The 26,985-nt window shown below is 47.1% G+C and overlaps 1 protein-coding gene across 1 annotated transcript in view; it reads right to left on the reverse strand.

The window, feature by feature from the left end:
* Positions 1-26,985, reverse strand: part of LOC138472979 (vertebrate ancient opsin-like) — a 456,729-nt gene that overhangs the window by 104,793 nt on the left and 324,951 nt on the right. The window contains exon 3 of the mRNA XM_069611410.1: positions 17,429-17,546. Coding sequence (XP_069467511.1) covers positions 17,429-17,546 — 118 coding nt within the window. The remainder of the gene's footprint in view (positions 1-17,428; positions 17,547-26,985) is intronic.

Genomic DNA, 26,985 nt, shown 5'->3' on the forward strand with positions numbered 1-26,985 from the left:
TCACAGACCTTGCCAAGAAGGCCCACTACCAGCTGCACCTCCTCAGAGGTATTCTTCCTTTCCTCACTTTCCCACAGAAGCTCACTGTCTCAAGAGCCCTGGTTCTCTCTAGGCTGGACTATGGCATCGACCTCGTCCTCAATCTGCTTTCCTCTACTCTCTGCCCTCTTCAACTAATCCAGAACAGCACTGCAAGGCTTGTCCTTGGCCGCAAGCCCAGGGACCGTATATCTCCAGCCCTGAAATCTCTCCACTGGCTCCCTGTGGCTACAAGGATCACATTCAAGACCCTCTGCATCGTCCACAAGGCCTTCTGGTGCTGGGGCCCGCACTACATCCAACTGTCTCTTGCTTAAAACATTCCTTCTTGAGTCCTTCGCTCAGCCACCCCAAACTCTCTGAGGGTCTGCCGCTTCTGCAGGGAGAGAGAGAATGTGGGAATGACAAGAGGGTCATTCCACATGCAGCCCCCGGTCTCCGGAATGAGCTTCCCTTCAATCTGCGAGCATGCTCATCTCTCCCAGCCTTCAAGAAGTGGCTGAAGATGGCACTTTTCTGCTAAGTCTCTGAACTAGATGTTTCATAACCATCTTCTCCTACTTCTCTTATTCGTGTTTTTTGTATGTATGTCCTGTTTAGCGCCCCTTGGCCTACGGGCTTTTCGTCTATTACGCTCTATAAATAAAATAAAATAAGAGTGGCCGAGTAGATCTCTCTCCTCTGTCGGTGTCTCTCTCTGGAATGGACTCCCTGTGCCCGCTTAAAGATGTGCCGGTCCACTGGAAGTTCAGGAAAAGGCTCATGACCTTCCTCTTTGCTTCTGATTTCTCTCTCTCTCTCTCTCTCTCCCCTGCTGCCCAACCTGTATGCTCTGCTGACTGGCTGCCTGGTTACCCTCAGAGTCTCACGCATAGCAGATCCCCTTGACCAGTAGCCCCTGCACTAGCTCCAGGCGTACCACACACTTTGGGGCTGTATCTGTAACCCTACTGTCCCCTGCCTCCTGGCACTTACCGAGAGCCACATTGCCCTGGCTGCATTTATTCAGAGCATTGCTGCCCTGATTGCACTTCCCCCTCGTCCCCCTGACACTTCCACTCTCCCTCTGCCCTGCAGTATGCGTCTCACACTTGCACAATCTGAATGACACAAGGCCTAAAAACATTGTTTGTTTTGTCCTCCCTGTCTTCCCTTCCTTGTCTTGCTGCACTTAGAAACACTTGTGTACAGGCACGTTATAAATGACATCATATCATATCATAACTTTTATCCAACCTTCTCCACTATCCTCTCTCTCCAACATATTCCTTCCTTCTCTCTCTGACCTCAACCTTTAACCACTCTCTAACTTTAATCTCTCTCCAACCTTTTCCTTTAATTTATCTCCAAGCACCCATTTGATACTCTTACCAACCTGCTCCTTCAGGCTGCCTCTCTTCAACCTCATTCTCATCTGCTCCTGTTGTATGTTCCTCAATAGCCACCATTTATCGATGACTATGCCATAAAAATGCAACGGCTTATATCCCTCCGTTGGTGCCATCTGAGCCACCCACATGCAATTGTATTGACCTGTTTACAATTACAATACTCGTGTTGGGGCTCTAATTGTGTTGAAGTGTCAGGTGTTGCTCATGTCGAGTTTTGGTGGTACATGGTCATGTGGAATGGGCCTATTTGAAACACGGTCAAATATTTAGATTCAATCTGTGCTACTGACATTCTGTGGAGCAGATCATTGTCCGTCATTAATCAAGTGTCAGGTAAATGTGGTATTTCATTCCTGTGCACTGCCATATGGAGAGTGGCTGAGATAATTGCACCTCTCTAACTATTCTTGCATTAATGGAGATGTCCCCTCTAATAATGTTTCAAGTTATCAGGGATCGCAACCAGAGGAAACCTAGAGTCACTCTTTGATGCGGCTGGTGCTATAGCCTTGGGTAGAGGTTTGATGGACTGGGGGATACACCATTTACCACTACTAGGCTCAGCTTTATGTAGTGCTTGGTGGTACCTGGCGCTCATGTCCACTTCAGACGTTAAACCCATGCAGCGGACTTCCCTACATAGTGTAGATGAGGATTACCAAGATATTCCTGAAACACCTTTTATACGGCTCTAAGGATCTATTATATTTATTGATATTCATTTGAATGGTACTATAATTTGTAGCAGCTGCATCCAAGCCTTTGGCACATGCTTATTACCTGTTTTTTGGAAAATCTCATGTCTGGCAGGATCTTCTGATGGAGTTACAAATGCCTGGCCAGTAGATGTGACTCAGAAAATTGTCCTGTATTTTTTCTTATTTTTTGGCTGTTTGATGCACTTGTCCAAATCCATCACTGATCTTAGCAAACATATAAGGACTAACCATTGGCAGCAGGGTTTCTTGTAAAGATTTTGGATTATAATTCAATATATATATGAGTCCCCTCTTCTCAGAAAAAAACAATATGCTCTGTTTTTTATTCCTTCTTCGTAGTCACATCATTGTAGACGTTAATCAGTTGATGGTCTTCCTTTTGGGATGTGGTGAAGTCTGATTGTATTTCAGCGTATCGGGTCAATTCCTCTTTTACCCATGGTTAACCCAATTGCTCACAAATAGACTGGGTAAATGGTCAACGATTGATATATCAAAGTTTGATTGGTGAGGTGATATAGGAGGACTCAATCCCTTCCCTATGCCCAGACTACTACCCCAGCACCAACACCTATAACACTCTTCAAAACAGTCCTGATCTTGGAGCTTTGTGATCGTAGCAGCCTTGAAGAAAAGCCATTTGTAAATTAATTGGTTCCATTCTCCTATCTTCAGCTGGAGTCTTACAATTCCATGTACTACATATAGTCCTGTGACTTATTTTGGTTTTGGAAGAGGACGTTGGGGCTGTAGGATCTATTGTGACGAACCACAGAGAGGGGTCCACTGCAGTATCTGTCAATTTATTAATATTCAAAGAATGTTTTATTTACCGGAATGTCAGACCTCTCTCAATGTCATTAGGATCCCACTTCTAATAACATTAAAAAAGATATGAGAAGTTCTGACCAACAAATAAATGTCAGGTTGGTTTATTAAAATAAAGGTGTTGGTTGCTGCTTGAGTCTACAGATTCTTTTTCTGAGGTCCAAGAAGCTTCCTTTTCTCTCCCATCTCCTCGTTCCATGAGTAATCACCATCCCAGTCTCCTGTTTTATCTCCATCTGTCCCAGGTGCTATGTGGTCTGTGGTGCACACTTACTATACACTCAGTCCTCTGGTCGCCATCCTGCTGAGTTATAGATTTATTTGTTGGACCTGGTTCTGCTTCTCACGAGAATCCACTTTGCAATTCCATTTTGAATTGGGTTTAAATAGAAGGTAGGCTGGCATTCAAATCAGTTATATTGTGTATTCTTCCATTGGTCTATGGACTCCAAAACCAGTGATTTCACCATGGCACTATCCTGATCACCTAATGCCTTCCATATTCATGAAACAATGCAGATCACAGCCTTCAATCACACTTGTCTTTAGACAATTGTGCACTTCATAGATTTCAGGAGGAACACTTTCAATGATTATTAGACTTAGATACTTGCGCACTTCATGGAATTTACACGGTAATTCATAGAAATTAGCGCACAAGTGCCGCACGCGGCTGGCACACAGTGTGCGCGTGCGAATCTCTGTGCCAGCCGCGTGCGCTAAAATCCATTTCCGCGCACAGCATATTCATGGATTTTAACTACCAAAACCAGCTGTGGCGCACAGTGGCGCAGCGACACTGCAGCAGCGCCAGTTACGCCCCCAAGAACACCCCTTGCGCAAGGAAAAGCCATCAAAATCCCCAATCCAGCGCAAAGGGCTGCGCTAACCCTGTACCAGTATACAGGGCTGCCACACAGCACATGGCAAGCGGGGAACGTGTATTACTGGGGTTCGCGGGAAGTCTCACACGTGATTTGTTCAGGGTACATGTATTTTAGGGGTGCGTAGGAAGTTTCACATGCGATAGGCCCTGTGCGAGTGGGGTACATGTATAACTGGGGTTCGCGTGAAGTCTCACACGCGATTTGAGCAGGGTACGTGTATTTCAGGGGTGCACAGGAAGTTTCCCACGCAATAGGCTCTGTACGAGTGGGGTCATGTATTTCAGGGGTGCGCGGGAAGTTTCACACGCGACTGGCCCTGTGCGAGTGGGGTACGTGTATAACTGGGGTTTGCGTGAAGTCTCACACGCGATTTGAGCAGGGTACGTGTATTTCGGGTGCGGGTGGGAAGTCTCACACGCAATTTGAGCAGGGTACGTGTATTTTGGGGGTGCACGGGAAGTCTAACACGCGATAGGCCCTGTGCGAGTGGGGTATGTGTATTTCAGGGGTGCGTGGGAAGTTTCACACGCGATAGGCCCTGTGCGAGTGGGGTAAATGTATAACTGGGGTTCTCGTGAAGTCTCACACGCGATTTGAGCAGGGTATGTGTATTTCGGGGGTGCGTGGGAAGTCTCACACGCGATTTGAGCAGGGTACGTGTATTTCGGGGGTGCACAGGAAGTCTCACATGCGATAGGCCCTGTGCGAGTGGGGTACGTGTATTTCAGGGGTGCGCGGGACGTTTCACACGCGATAGGCCCTGTGTGAATGGGGTACGTGTATAACTGGGGTTCGCGTGAAGTCTCACACGCGATTTGAGCAGGGTACGTGTATTTCGGAGGTGCACGGGAAGTCTCACACGCGATAGGCCATGTGCGAGTGGGGTAAGTGTATTTCAGGGGTGTGCGGGAAGTTTCACACGCGATAGGCCCTGTGCGAGTGGGGTATGTATATTTCAGGGGTGCGCGGGAAGTTTCACACGCAATAGGCCCTGTGCGAGTGGGGTACGTGTATTTCAGGGGTGCGCGGGAAGTTTCACACGCGATTGGCCCTGTGCGAGTGGGGTATGTGTATAACTGGGGTTCGCGTGAAGTCTCACACGCGATTTGAGCAGGGTACGTATATAACTGGGGTTCGCGTGAAGTCTCAAACGCGATTTGAGCAGGGTACGTGCATAACTGGGGTTTGCGTGAAGTCTCACACGCGATTTGAGCAGGGTACGTGTATTTCGGGGGTGCGCGGGAAGTCTCACATGCGATTTGAGCAGGGTACGTGTATTTCGGGGGTGCACGGGAAGTCTCACACGCGATAGGCCCTGTGCGAGTGGGGTAAGTGTATTTCAGGAGTGCGCGGGAAGTTTCACATGCGATTTGAGCAGGGTACGTGTATTTCGGGGGTGCGCGGGAAATCTTTCACGTGAAAATCACGCGATTTGAGCAGGGTACGTGTATTTCGGGGGTGCGTGGGAAGTCTCACATGCAATAGGCCCTGTGCGAGTGGGGTACGTGTATTTCAGGGGTGCGCGGGGAGTCCTACACATGAATTGGCAGTGTGGGTCTTCCCAGGTGTTCCCTCTACACCCTCCACAGCCCCTGCAGGCAGCCCACACCACAGGGGACTACCCCGCACCCCTTGTCATGTCCCGCAGGCAGCCCATCCCCAGCCAAGCCACATGTCAGCTTGCACCACTGATCACCAACTCATGTCCCCTTGCACCCCCACCCCCCAGCAGTCATGGGCACCTGCCAGCAGGCCCCCACTCATGTCCCACACATGTCCCCCTGCACCCCCGCCCCCCAGCAGTGTGGGGCACCTGCCAGAAGGCCCCCACCCATGTCCCCCTGCACCCCCACCCCCCAGCAGTCTGGGGCACCTGCCAGCAGGCTCCCACCCATGTCCCCCTGCACCCCCAACCCCTAGCAGTCAGGGGCAGCTGCCAGCAGGCCCCCACCCATGTCCCCCTGCACCCCCACCCCCCAGCAGTCAGGGGCACCTGCCAGAAGGCCCCCACCCATGTCCCCCATACACAAAATAATGATGCACAATCATGCCCACTTCTACACCAAAAAAAAAAACACTTCACACCACCCCATTCTTGAGACGCAATGATTTCCCAATCCACCCCACACTGACATGCCTATCTCAAGACACAAACCAAAAGTCAACTATTTACATCAACACATGTCCGTCACACACATACACTGGTTGGCATTGATTGTGTAAACCCACATTTTCACATGCATCAACCCAATGAGGGAATCCCACACATGGAACTAACATGCTACTCGGCCCGCCTCAGAGCCCTACGCATGGAGTTCTCTGCCCTGACCATCGTGAGCCGTGCTTCTTCCGCCCGCTGCCGCTCCGCATCTATAGCATGGCCTAACTGCTGCCACACGGAAGACACTTCCAGTCCTGGGTGCTCCTGCCCTCTGGCCGATGCCTGCCCCTCTGATGTTGAAGGCCCTGAGCCACCATGGCTCCCACCTTGTTGCTGCTGCTGCTGTGCCTGTGCCTCTGCCCTGGCTCTTGCTGCCTGCACGTCCTCCTCCGGCTGGGGTGCAGTTGTCGAGGTGGCCACCCCTGCTGGACGTCCGACTCCCGACTGTGGCAGGGATATTTCCTCCACCAGCCTGGCCGCAGGGTCAGAGGCAGCTCCACAGGGTACCCAGGTGATACATGGGTGGGAAGATGGCATGGAGGACGACTGGCGCATAGGGGGTTCAGGTGAGGAGGGGGTCGGAACAAGGTCCAGCAAACGGAGGAATCCGGCCCTGGTGACCTGTCCCAGTAGGTCAACGCGGCCAATGAGACATTCGAGATGACCTGCAGTGTCCTCACGAAAACACTGCAGGTCACCTTGCATGCCCCGTTGACGCAATGCCATCCCACTCAGGACAGGCTCAACCCGGTCCCGGATAGCCACGTCCGCAGGGAGAGGAAGGCCAGTTGTTGTAAGCGGATCCCCTCCCTGAAAACGGGTCTGGACGTAGGCATCCCTGCTGGTGCAGGATGATGCAGTCACAGGATCGGGGACAGGATTACACACAGGCACCTCAGCAGCAGCCTGTGCTGCCTCCTGTCACAGCCCCTCCACTGCACCACTAGCACCAGTGGAATCCCCACCTCCCGACCCTGTATCTGTCCCTTCCACGGCCTCCTCCTCCACCAAACTCCCCACCAACCTGGATGACTCCGTGCCATCTTCCTCCGTCGGACCCTGTGGGGTCTCAGCTGCCCCTTCTGCTGCCGAGGAGTCCAACTCCGACCTCCGCCTCTTGGACCTACCCTCGGCATCTGCGGCCTGGGACTCCTCACTCCCTGATGAGATGACAACTTGGGAGGGGAGCCGGGCCTTGCGTCTCCGGCTGGCGTTGCGATCCCTGCCGCTGTGCTCCACAGCACCCTCTCCGCCCTCTTCATCAGTTGACGCTGCAGACAGGGAGAGAAAGAACACAGGCATCAGGGCACTGTACAATGGACTGATACACACATGACAGTAGCACATAAGTGGCAGTGTCAAACTTCAGACATGGCATCACAATCCCCAACACACATGTCATTTCAACTCACACACATGAGCAATTCCACAGCCATATCGCACCAGCCAGCACCATCCATACACATACGACAGCATGAGAATCCGAAGGTGAGCCTGACGTCACATGAAACACGGGGAGTGCACAACACATGAACACACACCACCACACTTACATGCATGTGTACATGTCCACCAACTGTCACAGTGATGAGATCGCCATCCATGTCACATCTGGCAATCAGCCTTCAACATGTCAGTGTCACATGCATCCAAGTTGCTTCACAGTTGCACACTTGTCAAATACACACACATGTACACAATGCAGATACATGCAGTAGGAACCACCATCCATGTGTGACACCACAACCATGCCAACGTACATACACAGAATTTCAAACATGGGTGCTCCCACATCTGCATTTGGCCTGCATGCTTACTCACAAATACACCATCCATTTGTCTCACACATGAGAGGACTTGCATGTGTCAGCATCACCCCCCTGTACATACACATCCATACATGGCCATACAAAAACACATGTGCAACCTGCCCACTACAGGCACACCACGACACGCACAGCGTACAATCAGTATGCATGTATACTTCCCGCTCGACTCCAGATGGGTCTGCCTCTCAAGGACCTGGACGTGGAGCACTGGGCATATGCATTCCAGGACCCTCATTTGGTGTTCCGACAGGTGGCCCCGACGCCCCTTAGCATCCGCTGCCTTAAAGAGGCGCTGGGCCTTGTTGAGGGTCCTGGACCTGAAGTCCTCCCAGTGCTTCTTGACATGTTGTAAGTCGCGGACTGCCACCCCCTCCGCGTTGATGGCAGTCATGATGTCCATCCAGATCCTGGTCTGTCCTTCCTTGTCGGCGCACAAACTTCTGAAGAGGGCATCATACTGCCCCAGGACTTGCTCCACCAGGACACCAACTTCGGTGGCAGTGAAGCTGGTGGCCCTCTGCCTCTCTGGCTGGGGGTTGCCAGTGGTGCCAGATGATGTTGTGCCCGACATGGCAACCCCAGAGGCAGGAGTGGGTGGGCAACTGGGTCCTGGGACTGGGCTGTGGAGCGATGGTATACCAGTCGGGAGTCTTTGGTTCCAGCAGGGGTGGTCACAGCAACTGCCCCCCTGGCTGATGTGCAGGCAGCAAATAGCAGGGCACGTGGGCAGCAGGCAGTCAGGCAGCAGCAGATGGCAGGTGGGAGCGTGCTCGGGGCTCTGGGGGGCAGTAATTCGGCCTTCTGGGCAGGAGCGTGGTCTTCCGTGTGTTGTTGCATGGCCAGCTTGATACGGAGTGATTTGGCACGTAAAAATCTTGCACATCTGCATGTAATTCGAGGAAAGGCCCTTAGCGCGTAAGCGTGTCAGCACACGTACGTGGTTTCATTGGACCAAAGGCCTTTAGCGTGTATGCGCGTCTGTGATGTGACACGCGGGGGTGTTTCCCTCATAGCACGTGATGACAGAGCCCACGTGGAAAAACTGCACGTCCGAGTGTCATCGCGTGTAATTGGAGTAAAGGGCCCGTGTACAAGCATATATGACGTGTACCCGTGGGCCGGTTTAAAAGCTACGTGTAGGATGCCATTTCCTTGAACGTGCTTTTCATGGAGAGCGAGTGGGTGAAATCTGTACTTCTTGTCGGTTCACACGCGATTACTTCACAGCGTTTCTAGTTCTTACTCCCTGTTACCTCTGACAGCTTTCATTTTTCTTCATTTTTTGGGCCTGTTTCCTCAAACAGCGTTCACTTCTCCTTTTGTCCTGTCTCCTCAGACAGCGTACAATTCTTCTTTTGGCGGGGGTGTTGCCAACGCGCACATGCGCTTCTTTTTCACGTTTTTTTTCCAGGCAGGCGGTGAGTCGCGCACGTTTTTACCAACTGTGCTTGCCCCGTGTGTCGCGTACCCCTTCAGAGGTCATTGTAGGCTGCGTGTATTACGCGTACGCTTATTTTTGTGTTTCTGGGTGCCATAGCGTAGTGCGGGTTCATTTTTCCACGCACGTGGTCTACTAGGGGTTGAGTGCACGTTAGTTTTTGTTTTTGGGCTGCCTGTGCGTTGCGTGACCGGTCATCTTCCCCCAGGGGTCACAGACAGCCTTGTTAGTGCACTAGGGTACGAATTCCATCTAGTACCCTACCCCTTTTACCCCCAATTGCCCAGGACAATAGTTTACTGCTCCTCCCATACGCACAACAACATCAGTGCCATGGTTGGGAGGCGACCAAGCGGTAAGGGAGGCAAAGGTGGCCGACCTTCAAAAGGTGGACGTGGTGGGCGGTAGGGGACGTGGCCGGGATTTTCAGGGTGCCTCTATACCCCCATGTGTGGAGGACCTATCAGGGACACCCATGCCCCCCCATGATTGAGGGAAACGTGGCTGAGACCATCCCAGCTCAGCCCTTGTTGGACCAGCCCATTGTGGCACCTGACCTGGCACAGGATGACTCCCAGGCTGACTTCCAGGTCAGCAAGTCTAGGCCACGTGTGGCGGGGCAAGTTGCTGTCACCAAGCCACGTGGATCTGGGGCAGCTATGTCATCTGCTGCCCCAAGAAGGCAGGGTGGGGAGGCTGCAGGGGCAGCTGCAGCTCCATCCGCCCCAGCTCTGACTCTCCCAGCCAGGACAGTGTCGGTCCAGGTCCATCAAACTGACGTTCCCCCTGCCAACAACACCTTGCAACCAATGCCTGCACCAAGACCTATGGTCATTGTGCATTCCCACACTCCTACTACCCAGTACACCGGTGCTTCTGCCCCTACTGACCAGAGCAGCGTAAGCCACCCTGGCTCCGCTCCACCTTCAAAAAAGACGAAGAAGGGTGCTCTGGCACAAAAGGCTGAGACCCCAGACACGGCTACACACTCCGGCACGTCAAGGAAGCCTAGCTTTAATGACCCGGAACTTGATGCACTTGTGACCTATGTGTCAGCACATAGCCGTGAAATGTTGGTGACTCCAGGGTGCAAGACCACACCTAGTCAACGTAGGGCACACTGGCAGACCATCGCGGACCGCATAAGTGCCCTTGGATTTGTGAGGCGCACAGCTGATGATTGCTACAAGCGATGGAATGACCTGAAACGCAGAGCAAAGAACAAGCTGGCCTCAAATCATGCTGCTACTCTGGTGACTGGCGGTGGGTCTCCACCAGAGGACAACAAACTCACTGAACATGAGTCTGTTGCTGGGGCCTTCGTCACAGAGGAACAGATCCAAGGTGTGGGAGAACTACCTGATTATAACGCATTGTCCGGTGAGTGCCCATGCATGTGTGTGTAATCCATGTGTAGGTTGTTTGGGTGACGGGTTCTGATTGAGTGCCAGGTGAGGGTGTGTGTGCCTGAGTGGTATGGGTCACCCATGTGCTTCATCCAAAACATTCAGCGTCCTTGGATTTGGGTGTGACAGTATCCCTTCTGCCCACAGTAGTAATTTAGCGCATCATTACGGCAGTTGCCCTTGAAGTGGCATCTTGCAACAACATTGTTTGTATTTTTCAGTGTTCGTTCACGCTGATTGTTCCAATTCTCCCACTTTTGCTATGCATTCCTCAGCCCTATTGTCACATATGTGACATGCTTCTGTCATTGATGAACCCCACATTGGCCCACATATGTTACCTTGTTAGGTGAATGATTTGACCATTCAGGCTGATTGAGTATTGGCCTGATCACATACATTTTTGGGGCCTGTTTGAATGTGGAACATGATAGTTGTTTCCTGTCATGTTGAAGTGCACAACCATTGATGTGTACATCGGCCTGCAATCACTGTATTTTTGTACACTGGATGTGTTGCAGTGTGTGGCACATGTGTATTTTGTCACACTATGTAGCATTTTTCATCTCATCATGCCCATCTCACATGGATGGCTGACAGTACTCATTCACTGACATATGGATGTACTTGTGGAATGTACCATGGCTATGGTACATGCCATCTGTGTGATGGCATGTGTCATGTATGTGCATTGGACATGCCACTCACAGGCCAATGTGTGATGGCAGTGCTACCCAGCATGCAGCAAATGTGTTGCTCTTCCATCTTGGTGTCATCAGTGTCTGCCTTTAGCCTCCCCTTCAAACTCAGTGACAGTGCATGCATGGGAGGGTTATAGTCATGTGGGACATGTGTAAATCATGTACTGGTTCTGTAGCTTGTCAGGCCTATTTGTGTGCTATGGTGCTAATGCCTGTTTCCATTTTTTGTCTTTCATGTTTTTGCAGGGGATGACGCACTTGATGCTGTTGAGGTTGAGGAGATGGTGCAGACCCAGGAGGATTCTCAGGTACGACCGGCACCAGTGGGGGACGTGGTGTGGTGGTGGGTGAGAACCCAATCTTGCTGCAGGCCATTCTGTCCAGGGGTGTCTCTGGGTGCACCTCCCCAGACCTCTATTCAGGTGCTGATTCGGATGATGAGACCTATGTGCCGTCGCAGGTAAGTGTTTCTGGCAGGGATTCTGTTCTGTCCAATCCACCTGCACCAGGGGTAGAACCCTCTATGGGGATGTCAGTGTTGGTAAGTCTGCCTTTGGCGGTTACAGATGCAGGGTCACACTCCACAACATCTGATTCTGTTCCTGGGCCAGCAGATCAGAGGGGGAATGCATTCCTGCAGCCTCAGGCAGTGCCGGCACAGCAAGGCGCAGATCACCTTGCCCCAAACAGGTGTGGTGCCCGCCGACGCGGTGGCCGTACCCCACCAGGCAATACCGTATGGGAACAATCCATGTACGGTATGGCAACCCAACAGGCAGCATCAGTTGAGATGATGGCTCAAGCAATGGAGAGGGTTGCCACTTTTAGTGTCCCCCCTGAAAGGCAGATGGAGCTACTACAGCAGGCAACAGACTCCATTTGCCAATCACACAGGGAAGACATGTTGGCGTCCAACAGGGACCGACAGGCGGCACTGGAGACTCTGCACCAATCCATCTCAATAGAGTCCCAGGCCCACAGGGAAGCCTTGAGGGAAGAACTTCATAACTTCAGGGAGACTCTTCTTGACCTTGAGGCTTCCACAAATTTCAGGACAGAACAGCATCTGGAGCGGCTCACATGTTCGCTGAGATGCAGGCAACACATGAGGAGATCCTGACATCACGGGAGGCCATGCGTGCAGAAATGCATGCAACCCGTGAGGTGGTGCATGGGGATCTCCGCACTTTAATCCTCCAAAATCAGACCTTCAATACCCGCATGCTTGCTGCCATGGAGGACCATACCAGGGCTTTGCGTGGGCTGCCTCCCAAAGCACCACCACCTCCTGATGCAGCAGCAGAGGGTGATGAGAGCGACAGCAGCAATTCTCCCACAATAGCGTAGCTGTGCAGGCCAGGAGCCCATGGAGGTGTTTTTTTCCCAACACCCACACAGGTAGCTGTTGGTGCGCACCCTGTGCTCGGACCTCCTGGGTGCCCCCTCCACCCCCTTGCCCCCACATGGCCATTTTTTATTTTTTATTTTTTTAAAGTTTTACATTGTGTTGCCTTGTGTGGCTCCCGTGGGCATCCACTGTATTCCAGCTGGGCACATGCAGGCTTGTCCTGAGTTTGGGCTAGATGCTTGGGTTCGTGAGACACACACACCTCCTGCTTCCCGTTTCCATGGGCTTGCAAAGGGTGTGCCCAAGTGACAGTGAAGTACACAGTGACGTTGGACTCCCATGAGCTGTGTGGGCATTCTGTAGTCAATACTGTGTATACATTCCTAGTGGATATTGTTGTTGTATTGTACACTACATGGTGTATTGATATGTGCTTGTGCTTCCATGTCTCCCTACAAATTTGCAGGTTCATTCCTCATGTCTTCGCAAGGCCATCTACTTTGGAGATGGAGTTCATGTTCTATGCAGTACACTGACAAATTTGGAAGGCTGCAACACTACAGTTGGAAGGGGTAGATGTGGTGGCATATTCAGGTTGTAAGACTACGACTACTTTAACTTAGTACTGTCATGTTTTTCCTATGTTTGAGGTTGTGTTGCTGCATTGTATGGTAAGTATTTGGTCATGTGTGTTGTTAGTTCTACATTACTGGGAGCATATTGTGTGTGGCCAGTTTCCATTAGGGACAGTATACTTTGTGACACTTGTATCAAGTTTTGGGGATTGCTTTGTTTGCTTTCACATAGCATGACATGCCATGGTGTGTTGGGTGGCGGAGCTGGGGAGGGGTTGGGTGACCTGGCGCCGTTGTCATGTTGTATTTTGCAAGGGGGTCATGAATTTAGCAGCATAGAAGTGTCTTTTGATGACACAGCATTGGTGGTGTTTGTGTAGGTAGGGATGCACATAATGTAACACTTCCAGGTGACCAATCTCAGGCTGGTATGGTTGTGACAGTTGACTGTCCCTTATGTCATCATCATTGATTGTCAGCTGGTATGTGCCAGGTCTGTGTGCACTCCACAGGGGTGTGATTTTAGGTGGAGTAATTAGCCACCAGCTGCGTACGGGCTGCCTCACCCCGTGCCCTTTCCCCTCCCATGCGCAGCGGGCGTGCATGTGGTTGGGGATGTGGGGGCACCACCATGTCCACCGGCAGGCTCCGGCGTGTTGCAACGTTGTGCAGGACACATGCTGCCACTATGATCCTGCACACTACTGGGGGAGCGTATAACAGCTGCCTGCCAGAACGGTCAAGGGAGCGAAAGCGTGACTTGAGCACTCCGAATGTGCGCTCCACTATGCCCTGGGTTGCAATATGGGCTGTGTTGTATCGTACCTCGGGTGGCGTGGTGGGGTTCCGAATTGGCGATTGGCGTCATCATGTGGGTGCTCAGAGGGTAGGCACTGTCCCCTGGAGAGGTGGTGATGGGTATCATTAGTGGGGTTGTGACATTACTCAGTATCTGACATGCATGCATGTGCTGTGGCATTTATACTCACCAAGCAGCCATGTAGCGCCATGCCGCCCAGCTTCTAGGTCCCAGTTTAGGGTTGACATTCTGTAAATGAAACTGTCGTGGGTGGACCCTGGATAGTTGGCATATAATGAGGTGATGATTCCCTTGGCATCACATACTACCTGGACGTTGATGGAATGCCAGTGCTTGCGGTTTCTATAGATGTGCTCAGATGCCCTGGGAGGACGTAGAGCCACATGGGTGCAGTCAATGGCACCTAGCACTTTGGGGAAGTGTGCCACCCCGTAAAAATCCTGGACGACAGCCTGTCTTTCGGCAGGTGTTCTGGGCAGGTATATGTGTCTGAAGACTGATGGGCGTGCAGTCATAATGCCCAACACCTGGTGCAGGCAGTGTGACTGCATGGCCTGTGACACCCCCCCCACTATGGCACTTGTCCGCTGAAATGATCCAGTGGCCAAGAAGTGCAGTACATTTAGGACCTTCTCCAGGGGCTGAGTGCTTGGGAGCACAGGGTGGGTGATGTGAGGTCATCCTCCAACTCACTCACCAGGTCGAGTATTATGTGAGGTGGAAACCTGTACCTCCCATACACCTGGTCATCAGGCATCCCAAAAAGGCTGGTTCTGGGTGTGAAAATTCTGGGCCTGACTATCCTCCTCCTCCTCCTGCGGTATCCCACGACCGCTGCTGCTAGGAACGGTATATTCATCCTGGCGTCTGTGCTTGTTTGTTGTTTGCGCGGGCTTTTATGCTGCGCGGGTCCACGTATGCCTGCTTCCTGCTGGCTTACGTGTTTCTGGATTAGCGCGTCTTTTTTGGTGCACGCGTTAGCCCCGTTTGATTCCATGAATACGTGTTGTAGGCGAGCGTGTGGGCGTTCCGCGCACTTGCCTCCTGTACTTCCCCCGTGACGCCCACATTTTCACGCATTGTTCCCCATTCCGCGTGTCACGTCCCGTGTTACGCCTACTTTTGTTGCGTGCGCCACGCTATCTGCGCTTTCGCTGTGCGCTTAGCACACGCTGTTTGAAGGCGTGTGCGCCAGCGTGCGCTGAACAGGATTTTGGCGAACATCCATGGATTTCCACGCACACGGACTTCCATGAATCGCTGTGTGCGGGTTTCGCTGAGATTTTCGCATTGGCACTGCGATTCACACGCTTTCGCAGGCTTTCGCTGAAATTTTTGGCGCACATTAATTCCATTAATCGGCCTGTTAGTCTTGAACTCTTGCATTGATTCTTAGATTTAGACACTTAACACAAATGTTAGGATGAATATGCCAAATATGTCTTAGACTTAAGTAACCATGCATGTCCTGAGATATATAGTTCAGAATTCAGTTATCTTTCTTTATTGCTTCTTTGGTTTTCTGGTTTGGCCTGGTTTTCCCAAAGTTACAATGTTTCAAGGCTCTCCTCTAGGGCCTTTGCACTGCATGTCCCATCATGTTTGTTCTCTCTCTCTCTCTCTCTCTCTCTCTCTCTCTCTCTCTCTCTCTCTATCTCTCTCTATGAGTCACCTGTGGCGGTTCTAATCCTGTGCCCATCAATCTGTAGTGGAGATTCATTTGATGCAACAAATACTGTACCATGCCACAACTTTGGTTTGCCTCTTTAGTCTCCTCCTGATGTTGTTGATGTTTTTGCCTATGTTGTTCCTCCTATCCTCTACACAACTTGCCATTTTAAAAGGACTGTGGTTGCCTGTGCCCCCTGATGGGGAGATTTTGAATGCCTGCTTGATGCTCCAGTTGATTCCAATCTGCTACAATAGGAGAACTTGGAGTGCCCTTTATTCTTAATCACATTGTAGCTTGAAGCAACTCTTGGCCCTTTGGTCATAACTGCACAAAGATCCTTTCATTATATCTGGCAGTTGGGCAGATTTTCCTTCATATCTGGACTAGATTTCCTATGCAGTTTTATCTTACTAAATACATTTTTGCTCATTTATTTATCGAAAGAAAGATTAATTAAGAATCTACATTAAAATAACAACTTCTGTGCAAATTATGTTGGTGTATCTGAGTTGCAGTGGGATGCATTACCAACACTGTTTATCTAGGTGTCACCTTAACTGAAATCTCTACCAGGAGTCTGGCCAATTGATTGCCCTGTGAAGTATTTTGAGAGAAAACGACTAACAGAGAAGATTCTTTGTGGTGAAAGCAAACAGCACATCATCTGTGGAATTAAACATTTTGGAATGTCAGGTAATTCTCTATCGATCTCCAGTGACCCAGCTTCAGCTCAATGACCCAGCTTCAGCTCACCAAGATGATGCTATAGCCCTTCACTTCCTGGCCATAAATTGGTAATATAAAACATTGAGCACTGATATCGTTTTACTATTTGTAATACGGTTTATAGTGATTATTTCAAATGAATTTTTTTTAATGTCATTATGTCGAAAACATTTCACCTAAAAAAAATATTTCAAATGTCTTTTTTTTAATTGATTTTTTAAATGGGGGGTTCCCCCCAAACCCCCATTTTTTTAACCCTTTTTTTTACTAACGAAACAAACCCAAAATCTATAAACTAAAAAAAAAAAAGACGTTTGAAAAAAAACATTTCGGCAAAATCTTTTCGACATAATTGGATTTTGACATTTTTTTTTTGAAAAAATGACTGGATACCTTCAAATACTGCTTTTTCACTTCTTTAGTTTGCCTTCAAACTATCTGTATTTCCCTGAATGATAATCAGGCATTTGCCTTTGAAATTTCCCTAATCAGATCTGAAACATGGTTCCATTAAATTAAATATGACCAATTACTGCAAGAATAACGCCCTGCTCCTATCTAAGAATCTGTGAGTGGCTTATTATTAGAAAATGAAAACAGAAGCAAAATACTTGTAGCAAAAAATGTGAATCCAATGCAGTAGAAATACATGTTGCACATACTTCACCTGAATAATTTACACCTTGGTTACTTAATATCAACAAATGCCAAGTTGTCTGGTATTCTGCAATTGTCTAAAAAGAGCAACCATGGTGATATGTTTTACACAGTTTTAATTCACAAATGAACATTTTTGTAAAGTTTATCTGGTTTGCAAATTGCGTCCTAATGTTGAAATGCAATTACAATAGTTAATTTGGCATTTTGTATTTTTAAAACAGCACTCACCTTTCTTAGTTTTCGCATTAGTTTCCCATAAGATATGAAGATGACCATTAATGGCAATATGAAGCACGTTGTAAAAAAAGTAATTATATATGTATGATCATTATATTCACCCGAATACCTAGAAAAAATACAATGTACATTAGCATAAGCATGAACTTTCATTGGCTACGTAACAAAAAAGAATTAAGCTAGTGCAAATTGATTAGCAGTTAACTAATATTACAAGAATCCCAAAACATGCATGATTGAAATAGTTTATGAAATGTAACTATTTTATTACCAATGGGTTGACTTCAAGTGGATGCAGAACACGTCTACATATTTTACTTAAATCCAATGATTCTATTCTCAATAAATCTCATTCATAAAAAAGTTCCCTGTCTGCATCCTATATTGTGCTCAAACAACTTCAAGTATTCTTCTAATATACTGTCATGTGCTATTCACATACAATGATCTATAATGGTACATTATAATACACAATACATTTATTTTGATCATGAGGACCTATAGCAGGTTTATATATTGTATATGAGGCAAAGCTGGCTTGTGACCGTGGTTGGAGTCGGAGTAAAAATAAGTAACACATTTCCCAATTTTAGTAGAACGAGGGAAGAACAAATCACCTGATGAAAATCAAGTATACGTATATAAGCACTGAAACATGTTACATAGTGCCCAAACAGCAAGTCAATGTAATAACTACAGTACACACAGCCACAGAGTATAGAAAAACTAGGACAGACACTAAGAAGAATTGCTGTAAATTGTATATGCATAAAAAATGTAAGTAATGTGTATAGAAAGGTACCTTTACCAATAAAAGTTGTTTATGTTCGGGTAGTTGAAACTGCTGGAAACAATCCCAAAGTTTTCTCTGGATATACAAGGTCAAATGTCATACGTTTTATTGTAGAGCTTTAGTTAGAATTAAACTATCGATGATACATAATCAAAGGAAACTCCAAATCATCCTATTCATTGCTTTCATTGTAAAAACAAAGAAAGCATTCATTAGCGTGTTCAGAGACGCGGCTCATGATATATGTCACAAATTATAAATCTGAGTTTGGCATTGATAATCTTTGTAATCAAGAGTAAAACTGTTTACTTGTAAATTATTTAGTGTACCCCAATCAAATAATTAATGAAACCACAGCAAACAATAATTGCACAATCTTCAAAACTGTTTCAGTAATCAGGACCAAATCAGAAACATTTGAAAATGCACAGTTCAGATAGCGCAAAATGTAGGGCCTGATTCATGAAACCTTTTCTTGGAGTAATTCACAAATGGACAATTGTGGACCAGATGCTAGTGAATATGAATGTGCCTGCAAATCCTTTCAAGTTATTTTCTATTGGCTAACTCTAAGACCAGCAAAGGTGGGTATTCCCAATGTATGTTTGGGAGCTGTGGGTGTGTCAAGGATGAATCTGAAGGAGGAAGTGATAGACACCATCATACATGGAAATTAATAGGTATTCATAAAGCTACTTAGAAATGTTTGCAAAGTAATTTAAGTTACAATGTGATGTTACAGAGATATGTAATCGGAGGGAGGTGTTAAATTGAATAAAGGCTCATGTCGGGTGGGGATGGACTAAGAAGAGATATGAGTTTGAATTTGTATTTATTTGGTTGACATGGTTGGCACTTCTACCTCAAGTTCCAGAAAGAGAATAACTAGGCAACATAAGCAGTCAGATTTCACTGTGTCTTTACACACTACAATGAATGGATAGTAGGTCTTGGGGCATCAGGGGTGCAAACAAAAATAAGGGGACATAGGGTCATTGAGAGACATACATCTATGTATTCAGTGAAAAATACCTTGGTTAAGAGAGAGTTAAGGTGATCAGATTTGATGCAACAAAATCCCTGAAATTCAGCAATCGCATTTCGATCAAGTCCACTAACTATGCATCCCCGGTTGCACAGCATATGACCACAATGATGACATTACAGATGGCATCACTGGTGACATCACTAAATATATCATACATGACATCACTGATGTCATCACTGATTATATCACTATTTACATCATGCATGACATCACTGATATGAGTGGTTTGATTAATTACATTTTTAACATAAGTATGTAGATATGTCATACTAACACAGTACAATGTATTCTGCCCTTGTTTCTTTAAATGTAATGCACAGTGTACAATTGTAAGTACATAAAGACATTATTACAAAGAAGAATAGTTTGTTAAGCATTTACCTACTTTCTAAGGTACTCTGTTATATTGGAGTAACAATTCACAATGTATTGTCAAATGAAATAACTACACATTTTAGTAATACCATTGCAATGTCTATAATTACATATTTTCTTTCTAATCTTCCTTTCTTTTTTTATAAATGTAATTATGTTGCATGAGTAACTTTTTTTGTGTACATATTAACCAAACCGAATTCTTAGATTATATATTATCACAATGCAAACAAGCACGTACTTTCTTTTGTATCTGATTCTTTTTTTTAAATGTGTCATTTAGAAAATAATGTGTTCATGTAATGTTATTACAGTAAGGAGAGTTCTAATTTTAAATGTTAACATTGACTATTATCATAACACTTACTATTAAACATGTTTCTACTTCTATTCCTATTTTTTTCCACTACATATTCTTATTATATTGTGTTTGAAATACCTGAAATAGTGTTATCAGAATCTGGTACTTTCCCTGAAATGAAGTATTGCAATTGTTTACTAATACATGAAATTCAAACTATTTGAAGAACGCTACATATTTTTATTTTAGAGTTTATAAATTGATAGCAATATCATTTCACATATCAGTTGGGCATAGTATGGTATGGAATGGTACAGTCACTTAAAAGGTGTAAATATCTACCTTGAAAAGAAAGCATGGTGTTGAAAAAGAGTAAATTCAGAGCAAGAACAACCCAGAAAGATGATGGTACATGGGTTCCCTTTGCTTCAACACAAAAGGAGAATTCCTGAGGTTCCATAGGATTACATTGATCTTTCTGTGGTAATCCCAATCAATTACTCCAGCTCCTTCCTCCAGAGAATACTTATGGGGTTACCAGGATTTCAGAGCACCTCTTTCATAGGTTGCCTCTGGTATTTACATTCTCAAACTGTTCCGAACCATGGCTTGTCCTCGTGGAGGGATGCTTACTCCTTCATCTCCATGTAGGTCGCATCCTGACGCTCCTGCTATGACTTCCGTGGAAGCTGGGCTGTACTTGCCACTTCCATGATCCTCAGCATTTTGGATGGCAATGGTCAACCTCTGTATCAGGGTCTAAAGAACCCCACAATGACATCATGCGTGACAGATGGGAAAGGAATCACTTCAAGACTCAGAGTAGGTTCAAGGGTTTTATTGTTTCTAGAATGGGTCCTAAGGCTGTCCCTCTCTCTCATCTCGGAAAGCACCTTCTCTCTAACCCAGGCAGCACCAACCTAGGTTATTAGATACGGAATGTTGATCCCTACTCTCTAATCTCTGCATTAAACTTGATGGGAAGAACCAAAGGCCAGGTTGCTTTTAGAACTTGGTGCTCTCAGGGACTTCCTAAGGCTTTCCCTACTCCATACACTGATTAGTGTTCTATAGGGATGATACTGTGCCTTTCATATACCCTGGGTGATTTTTATTTTTGAGTTTGACGTGCTCTTCTCCCCGTTATTTATTTTATTTGTATATATTTTTGCGTTAATAGTAGTGCACACAACTCTCAGGCATCTAGATGCTAGTTACAGTAAGTGTGTCGTGACATTCTACAAGTGCGGGACCGTGCATGCAGGTTACAACAGGTGGATTTGGTGGATTTGGAAAACATGCTTATGCAGCGCCACACCTCGTGGTGCAGCGGGTGTCTGCAGTTGTGCAGGTAATCAAAGACACAATTGGTGATAGTGCACAATCTGGCAAAGCCACGTCTCATGGTACGGGGGCCTACTTCGGTGTGCAGGTAAACATGAGACAAAATTGGTGAGATCGCACATCTGTCAAAGCCACACCTCAAGGAATGGGGGCCACTTCAGGTGTATGGGTAAGCATAAGTCAAAATTGGCGTGATTGCATAATCTTGCCAAACCATGCCTCATTGGTATGGGGGGCTACTTCAGGAGTACAGGTAAGCATAAGACAGAGTTGGAGATTGCACAATCTGGCAAAGCCACGCCTCGTGGTACGGGGGATACCTAAGGAGTACAGATAAGCATAAAACAAAATTGGTGTGAGAAAACAATCTTGCAAGGCCATGCCCGATTCTGCAGAGGGCTGCATTGGATGTGCAGTAGGCATAATGGGTAACTTGCTTGTGGCTGTGCATTCCAGTAAGGCATTATCTCAAGTTATGTTGGACATGGCAGGTAAAGATGTAGTTAAAGGTATATCAGGGCAGTGGAGCTATAGGTAAAGATAATCCACATAGGTTAACAGATGGGCAGAAAACAACATAACTAGAAACACAGTACAGTATAGAAGACGTGTGAAATAACAACAATGTAACAAGTGTGGCAAATTAGGTTAAGGGTGCATGCAGGGGACACCGTACCATGAAGCAGAGGGCTACGTCGGAAGTAAGGGGTTGCAGCACTAGGTATTGACAGGCAGTGGGTTCTGAGTACATTACCATACATTATTGTGCATATGGGTTGTACTTGCAGTAACATGAGTCTTATAGACTGCTTCTGTACATTGGGTGTCGTAGTGCAGAGCTGCATCAGGAGGGCAAAAGAGCGGGCTGGAGGGGTAAACCAGTGGGGGGAAGGCTCCAGTAGCTGAGGCTAGGAGGGTGCCATAGCCAATTCAGAAAATGGTGTGAAAAACCAGAGGGCATTTCACAACCTTGTCCCCGGGGATCCTGTACTCAGGTGGCCAGGGAAAGGTCATCGCTTTTGGATCCCGACCCTGGGGGTGGGCAAGCGAGGGAGGATCACCTGGGTAGGGATTCCTCAGGTAGTGGGGGAGAAACACCCAATGGTGAGACAAGGTATCCCCTTTTTTTTACAGCCCCTCTAACCCCTATCCCTGCTGATTTTATGTGAAACTACAACTCCCATAATTCCTCCCCACTTTACCCTGACAATGGCACTGCACCAAGGAATATGAGGAATGAGGTTAGAAGGATTACCTCCCCTAACTTGCATTGGACCTTTCCCTGTAATGTGCCCAGGCAGAATTAGGCACTTAACTCTAACAATGTACACCTACCACTTATTAGCACTCCTTGTGAAGATAAAAGGTGGTGCGCACAGGTACACTTTGAGCGAGGCTGGGTAGCTGAGATCAACGGAATCCGTGATAAGGAAATAAGAAATAAGAGGAAAGTGACATTTGTGAACTGTGAAATATGCCAAGAGGGCAAAAGTAAAATAAAAGAACTTTGGAGAAAGACGAAGAAGGCAAGTGAAAGAGAATAAGAACTACAAGTACCAAAAGGCATTGGTGCTACCAGAGAAAATTGTGAATCGAAGGATTGTTGAAAGAGAGGTCGAAGTAGTCATGCAGAGGTCTATGTAAATTCTGTGCAGTCTCGACAGAGAAAAGATATATAAGATAAAACATGGGGAAGGGAACCCCCACAAAGGAGAGACAGGCTCGAGCCCGGCAGAGGGATGCCTGTGCAGAACTTTGAGAGATTCAGAACTGCGTATTGATGGCATGGAGGGCAAAGTCTAAAGAAGTGATTGAACTACCAGAAGTTGAAAGCCTAAGGCTGAACTGTTGAATTGTATCAGTAAGCCAAAGTGTGCAAGACTGACTGGATTGTGCCGTCCACCCATCCTTTGTGTTTTTAGACTCTCTAGACCAGATGGGGTTGAACCTGGGAAAGGGAGTTGGTGCTGAAACCATTCTGACATTTCCTTTTGAGACACAATTTTCATTTTGTATTCCCTTAACACATTTGTTATTCTAAGAAAGAGGACAAGGTTAGGTTTTCTTAGTACAGGCCTTTTTATGTTTACCAGACTAACTTGGACATATTTTTCATTGTTTAATGGTTAAGATTACTCCCATTTTAGAGTTAGAGCCAGTTAGGAATTCTACCGTCCCAATCAAAAGTATAAATAAAGGTTTTCAAAACTTGTATGCATTGTGTCTGTTTCTACCATTGATACCAGGCCTTCCTCACAATGGGAACAACTGGCAAGGCTTACCATGCATTTTAATGAAGGTAGCAGCAGACGGCTCAAAGGGGACTAGCAGATGGCATGCCTTCATAGGCCTGACAGGGCCAGACAGGGAAAGACCCTTGCCTTGAGAGTGGGCCTTCGGAGGGGACCAGCATCGCCTGCCAGCTCCCTGCGGTAGGCCAAGAAGAAGGGTCAGGCAGCCAATTGTAAGCAGGCAGGGACAGGCATCTAGGAAGGAAGAAGAAGGTTGCTGCAGTCATCTGCATATGGGCAGCCATTTTTAAATGTCCCAAGATAGTATGAGCTTCAAGCCCAGCAGGGCTTACTTTGCATGCAGAAATTACCAGATGCAGCAGAAAACAGATGGAAGCCTGCAACCATATCTTCTGTACCATGAAGCACTCCTGGGCCGTGGTTGTGATGGTGTGACCGCTGGGCCAAACAGGGAAAGACCCCTAGCCTTCAGAGTGGGGCATATGACAGGGCCTACATCATCTGCCGGCTCCCTCTGGTAGGCCGTTCTTCTCTCTGTACCTCCTAACACTCTCCTCCAACTCATGTACCCTCCTTTTCTCCACCCTCTACACTACTGTCCCTCTGATGTCCCTCACTCCTTCTAGGAAGACATATAAGTACTTTGAGTTCAAAGAAATGGCAACAGATGATCGATTATAAGTCTGACATGCATTCGATTCAGTAAAACCCTCTCTGCCTATGTCACCTAAATCAAGATATTTCTATGTGAAATCTTGTTTACCTCCATCCAATACAGAGAAATTGACTGAGAAGCTTACTCTGTTATAATTTCTTTGAACTCTACTCTAAGTACTAATATGTCTTCACATAAGAGGTACTTCCAAGTTACTGTTAAAAGATAATAGTACTCATTTGATATTTCAGTTGAGTCTTCAGTGTAAAGAGACACTTTTGACAACAGGAACACAGAACCAAAGGTCAAACAGTTATTGCTGAAAATATTAACTTCATTGGTGCCTACTCAGACCCTTGCTTCCTCACTGCTTCTAGGACATGCCTCCACACTTTTATGTTACTATCCTCCTCTCCACTACTACTCCCTCTCCCACACTATCACTCCCTCCTCCACACTTCTACTTTCTCCTCTACTCTACATCTCTCTCCTCAACACTACTACTCCCTCCTCCACACTACTATACCCTCAGTCACACTACTACACCCTGTTTCCCATTACTACTCCCCCACCACACTACTACTCCCTACTCCACACTGCTACCTCATCCTCTACAAAACTCAAACACTCTCCTTTCAATCTTTACATCGCCATCATGGTTTATCCTTACACTAATCTTTCTAACAACACTTGCCACACTAACTCGGTCACTCACATTGCATTGACACTTTCATTCCTTAGCCAAAGCCTCACCTTCTCCAGAAATCACCTACACACTCTGCCTCGCCTTCCTCCCTTCTGCTTTTCTCTTGGTTATCCTCTACCTCCACCAGTGACCTCACCTGAATAACCGAAACTACATGCTTCCTGTTTCTAACATTTATCCTCCTACCTTTATCCTCCTACCTCTTCCGGTATTAAATCACTCTATCTGGCCAATCTGGCCCTATATTTCCCACTTACTGCGTTAAGCCCTGCCCACTTTCCCTGCATGTGTTTGCCGCAGAATGGCAATGGTGGACCGGGAAGGTAAGGGTTTGTGTTTTTGTTTTGAGCCCCTGTTCCTGGCGTCCCAAGCTAAATTGAATGGGGGAGGGTGGACACTCCTCCCCTCTTATTCTCTGGTGGTTCTAGGGGCTTATGTCTCAGTGCACAGGCATGCCAGAGTAAATTAACAGCGCCACAATGCTCTTCCATTGGTGTGTAGGAATACGGCTTCTTCGAACTCCTTTCCCCTTCCCTGGTGAAAATTAATTAAGCAGGTAGTGCATGTCCTCAGGGTTATCGTGGATTCTCTATGTGGGCTTCTTTGTTTGTGCTGATGTCTGCTGAGTCGGGTGGGTAGTGTTCCAGCTTCAGCTCACTCACCAGGAATGTGGGGTGCTGCATCCATTTTTGCTCTTTCATGTCTCTTCTTTGCTTCTGGACTGGATGAGGTGTCTCTAAAAGACATAGAGACCCTGGAAAGTATATTACAATGGAGTCACCACAAGAGATTGATGTGTACTGCTAAGAAACAGGCGGCATAAGGGGGTGGTCAGTAATTAAGGCCCTCTCACCTGCTACTGTCAACCTTAGGAGTAGGGCTGGATCTTGATTTCTTCCTGGTAGGCCTCCCACTCCAAGATGATGGCTGGGTTTGTGTCCCCTCTTGACAAGGCCAGGGTACTGGCCCTGTAACAATTGAAGAACCCCATTAATGTTTAGGCAAATAGAAAAATTGCAGAAGAAAACATGTTTATAAGAGTTTTTAATGGGACATGTTTGAGAGGCTAAGCGACTAACGGAAAGAACCAGGGGCAACATAGGGCAAACCCTGGGTGCACCAGCAAAAATGATGACCTGTGCATTACCTAAGGCTTTCTGCCCCATTACTTTAAAAAAAAGCCATCTTGAATCCTGCCCAGGTGCTCTGATGTGGCTACACCATTAATGCGGGTCGTTGCTTGTGTTCACATTTGTAACTGCACATATGTAAATGCACCTCCCCAATGGGTAGGCCCCCTGGGGATTCTTTGGTGCTACCAGTGCCCCATTAAATGTGTGCATTGTGTGGGCCATCTCACTATTGGCACATAAATGCAGAGCTTATTGCCCGGACACATAATTTGGTAATAACAAGCATGTCCCTGCAGCAATCCGAATACCTCATTTGCATGGGAGATTCTCCTTTGACAATGAGTAAATACACCATCCAGAACATGAGCAAAGGTAGTGAACACATATTTGATATTGAAGATTGGGACTTCAGGCTCCTTGTGTAAATTGAATGTGTGCCACCAGCAGTGCAAAATGTAAAATGGGCATTTGCTCAGGGTGCAGACGTTCAACAATATCAGTTCAGTGTGTAGGACATGCTGTTTCATTTGGAGGGGTTACCTTTGCATTTAGAGAATGTGGTGGTGTTCAGTTAACTGAAGCAGTAGCTGGACCAAGATACCCAAGAGGTTTCTCGCTGAAGATACCGAAGAGTGAAGAAAGAAAATTCTGTGGGGCAGATATGTCAAGAGTGAGATAGTGACTGGGGGCAATTGTGCTCACTCTGCGCTAATCATCGAAATGTTGCATGTTGTGTACTCCCGCTGACCCAGGTACCATAATGTATACTCAAACCTTAGTCTGATTTACAAGTGTTGGGTTGGGTATCTGAGTGTTAATGTTAATGTTAAAGGATATTTGTACTGTGCAGTATCCCCACTGGATTGGTCCCCTGGCGCTCTGGCCGATCTGAAAATGAAAGGGTGTGGGTCGGGGGATGAGTTAGTGGGAACGAGTGGGAT

This window comes from Ambystoma mexicanum, chromosome 8, assembly GCF_040938575.1.
Source record: "Ambystoma mexicanum isolate Mex_15411 chromosome 8, UKY_AmexF1_1, whole genome shotgun sequence".
Taxonomy (NCBI): Eukaryota; Metazoa; Chordata; class Amphibia; order Caudata; family Ambystomatidae; genus Ambystoma; species Ambystoma mexicanum.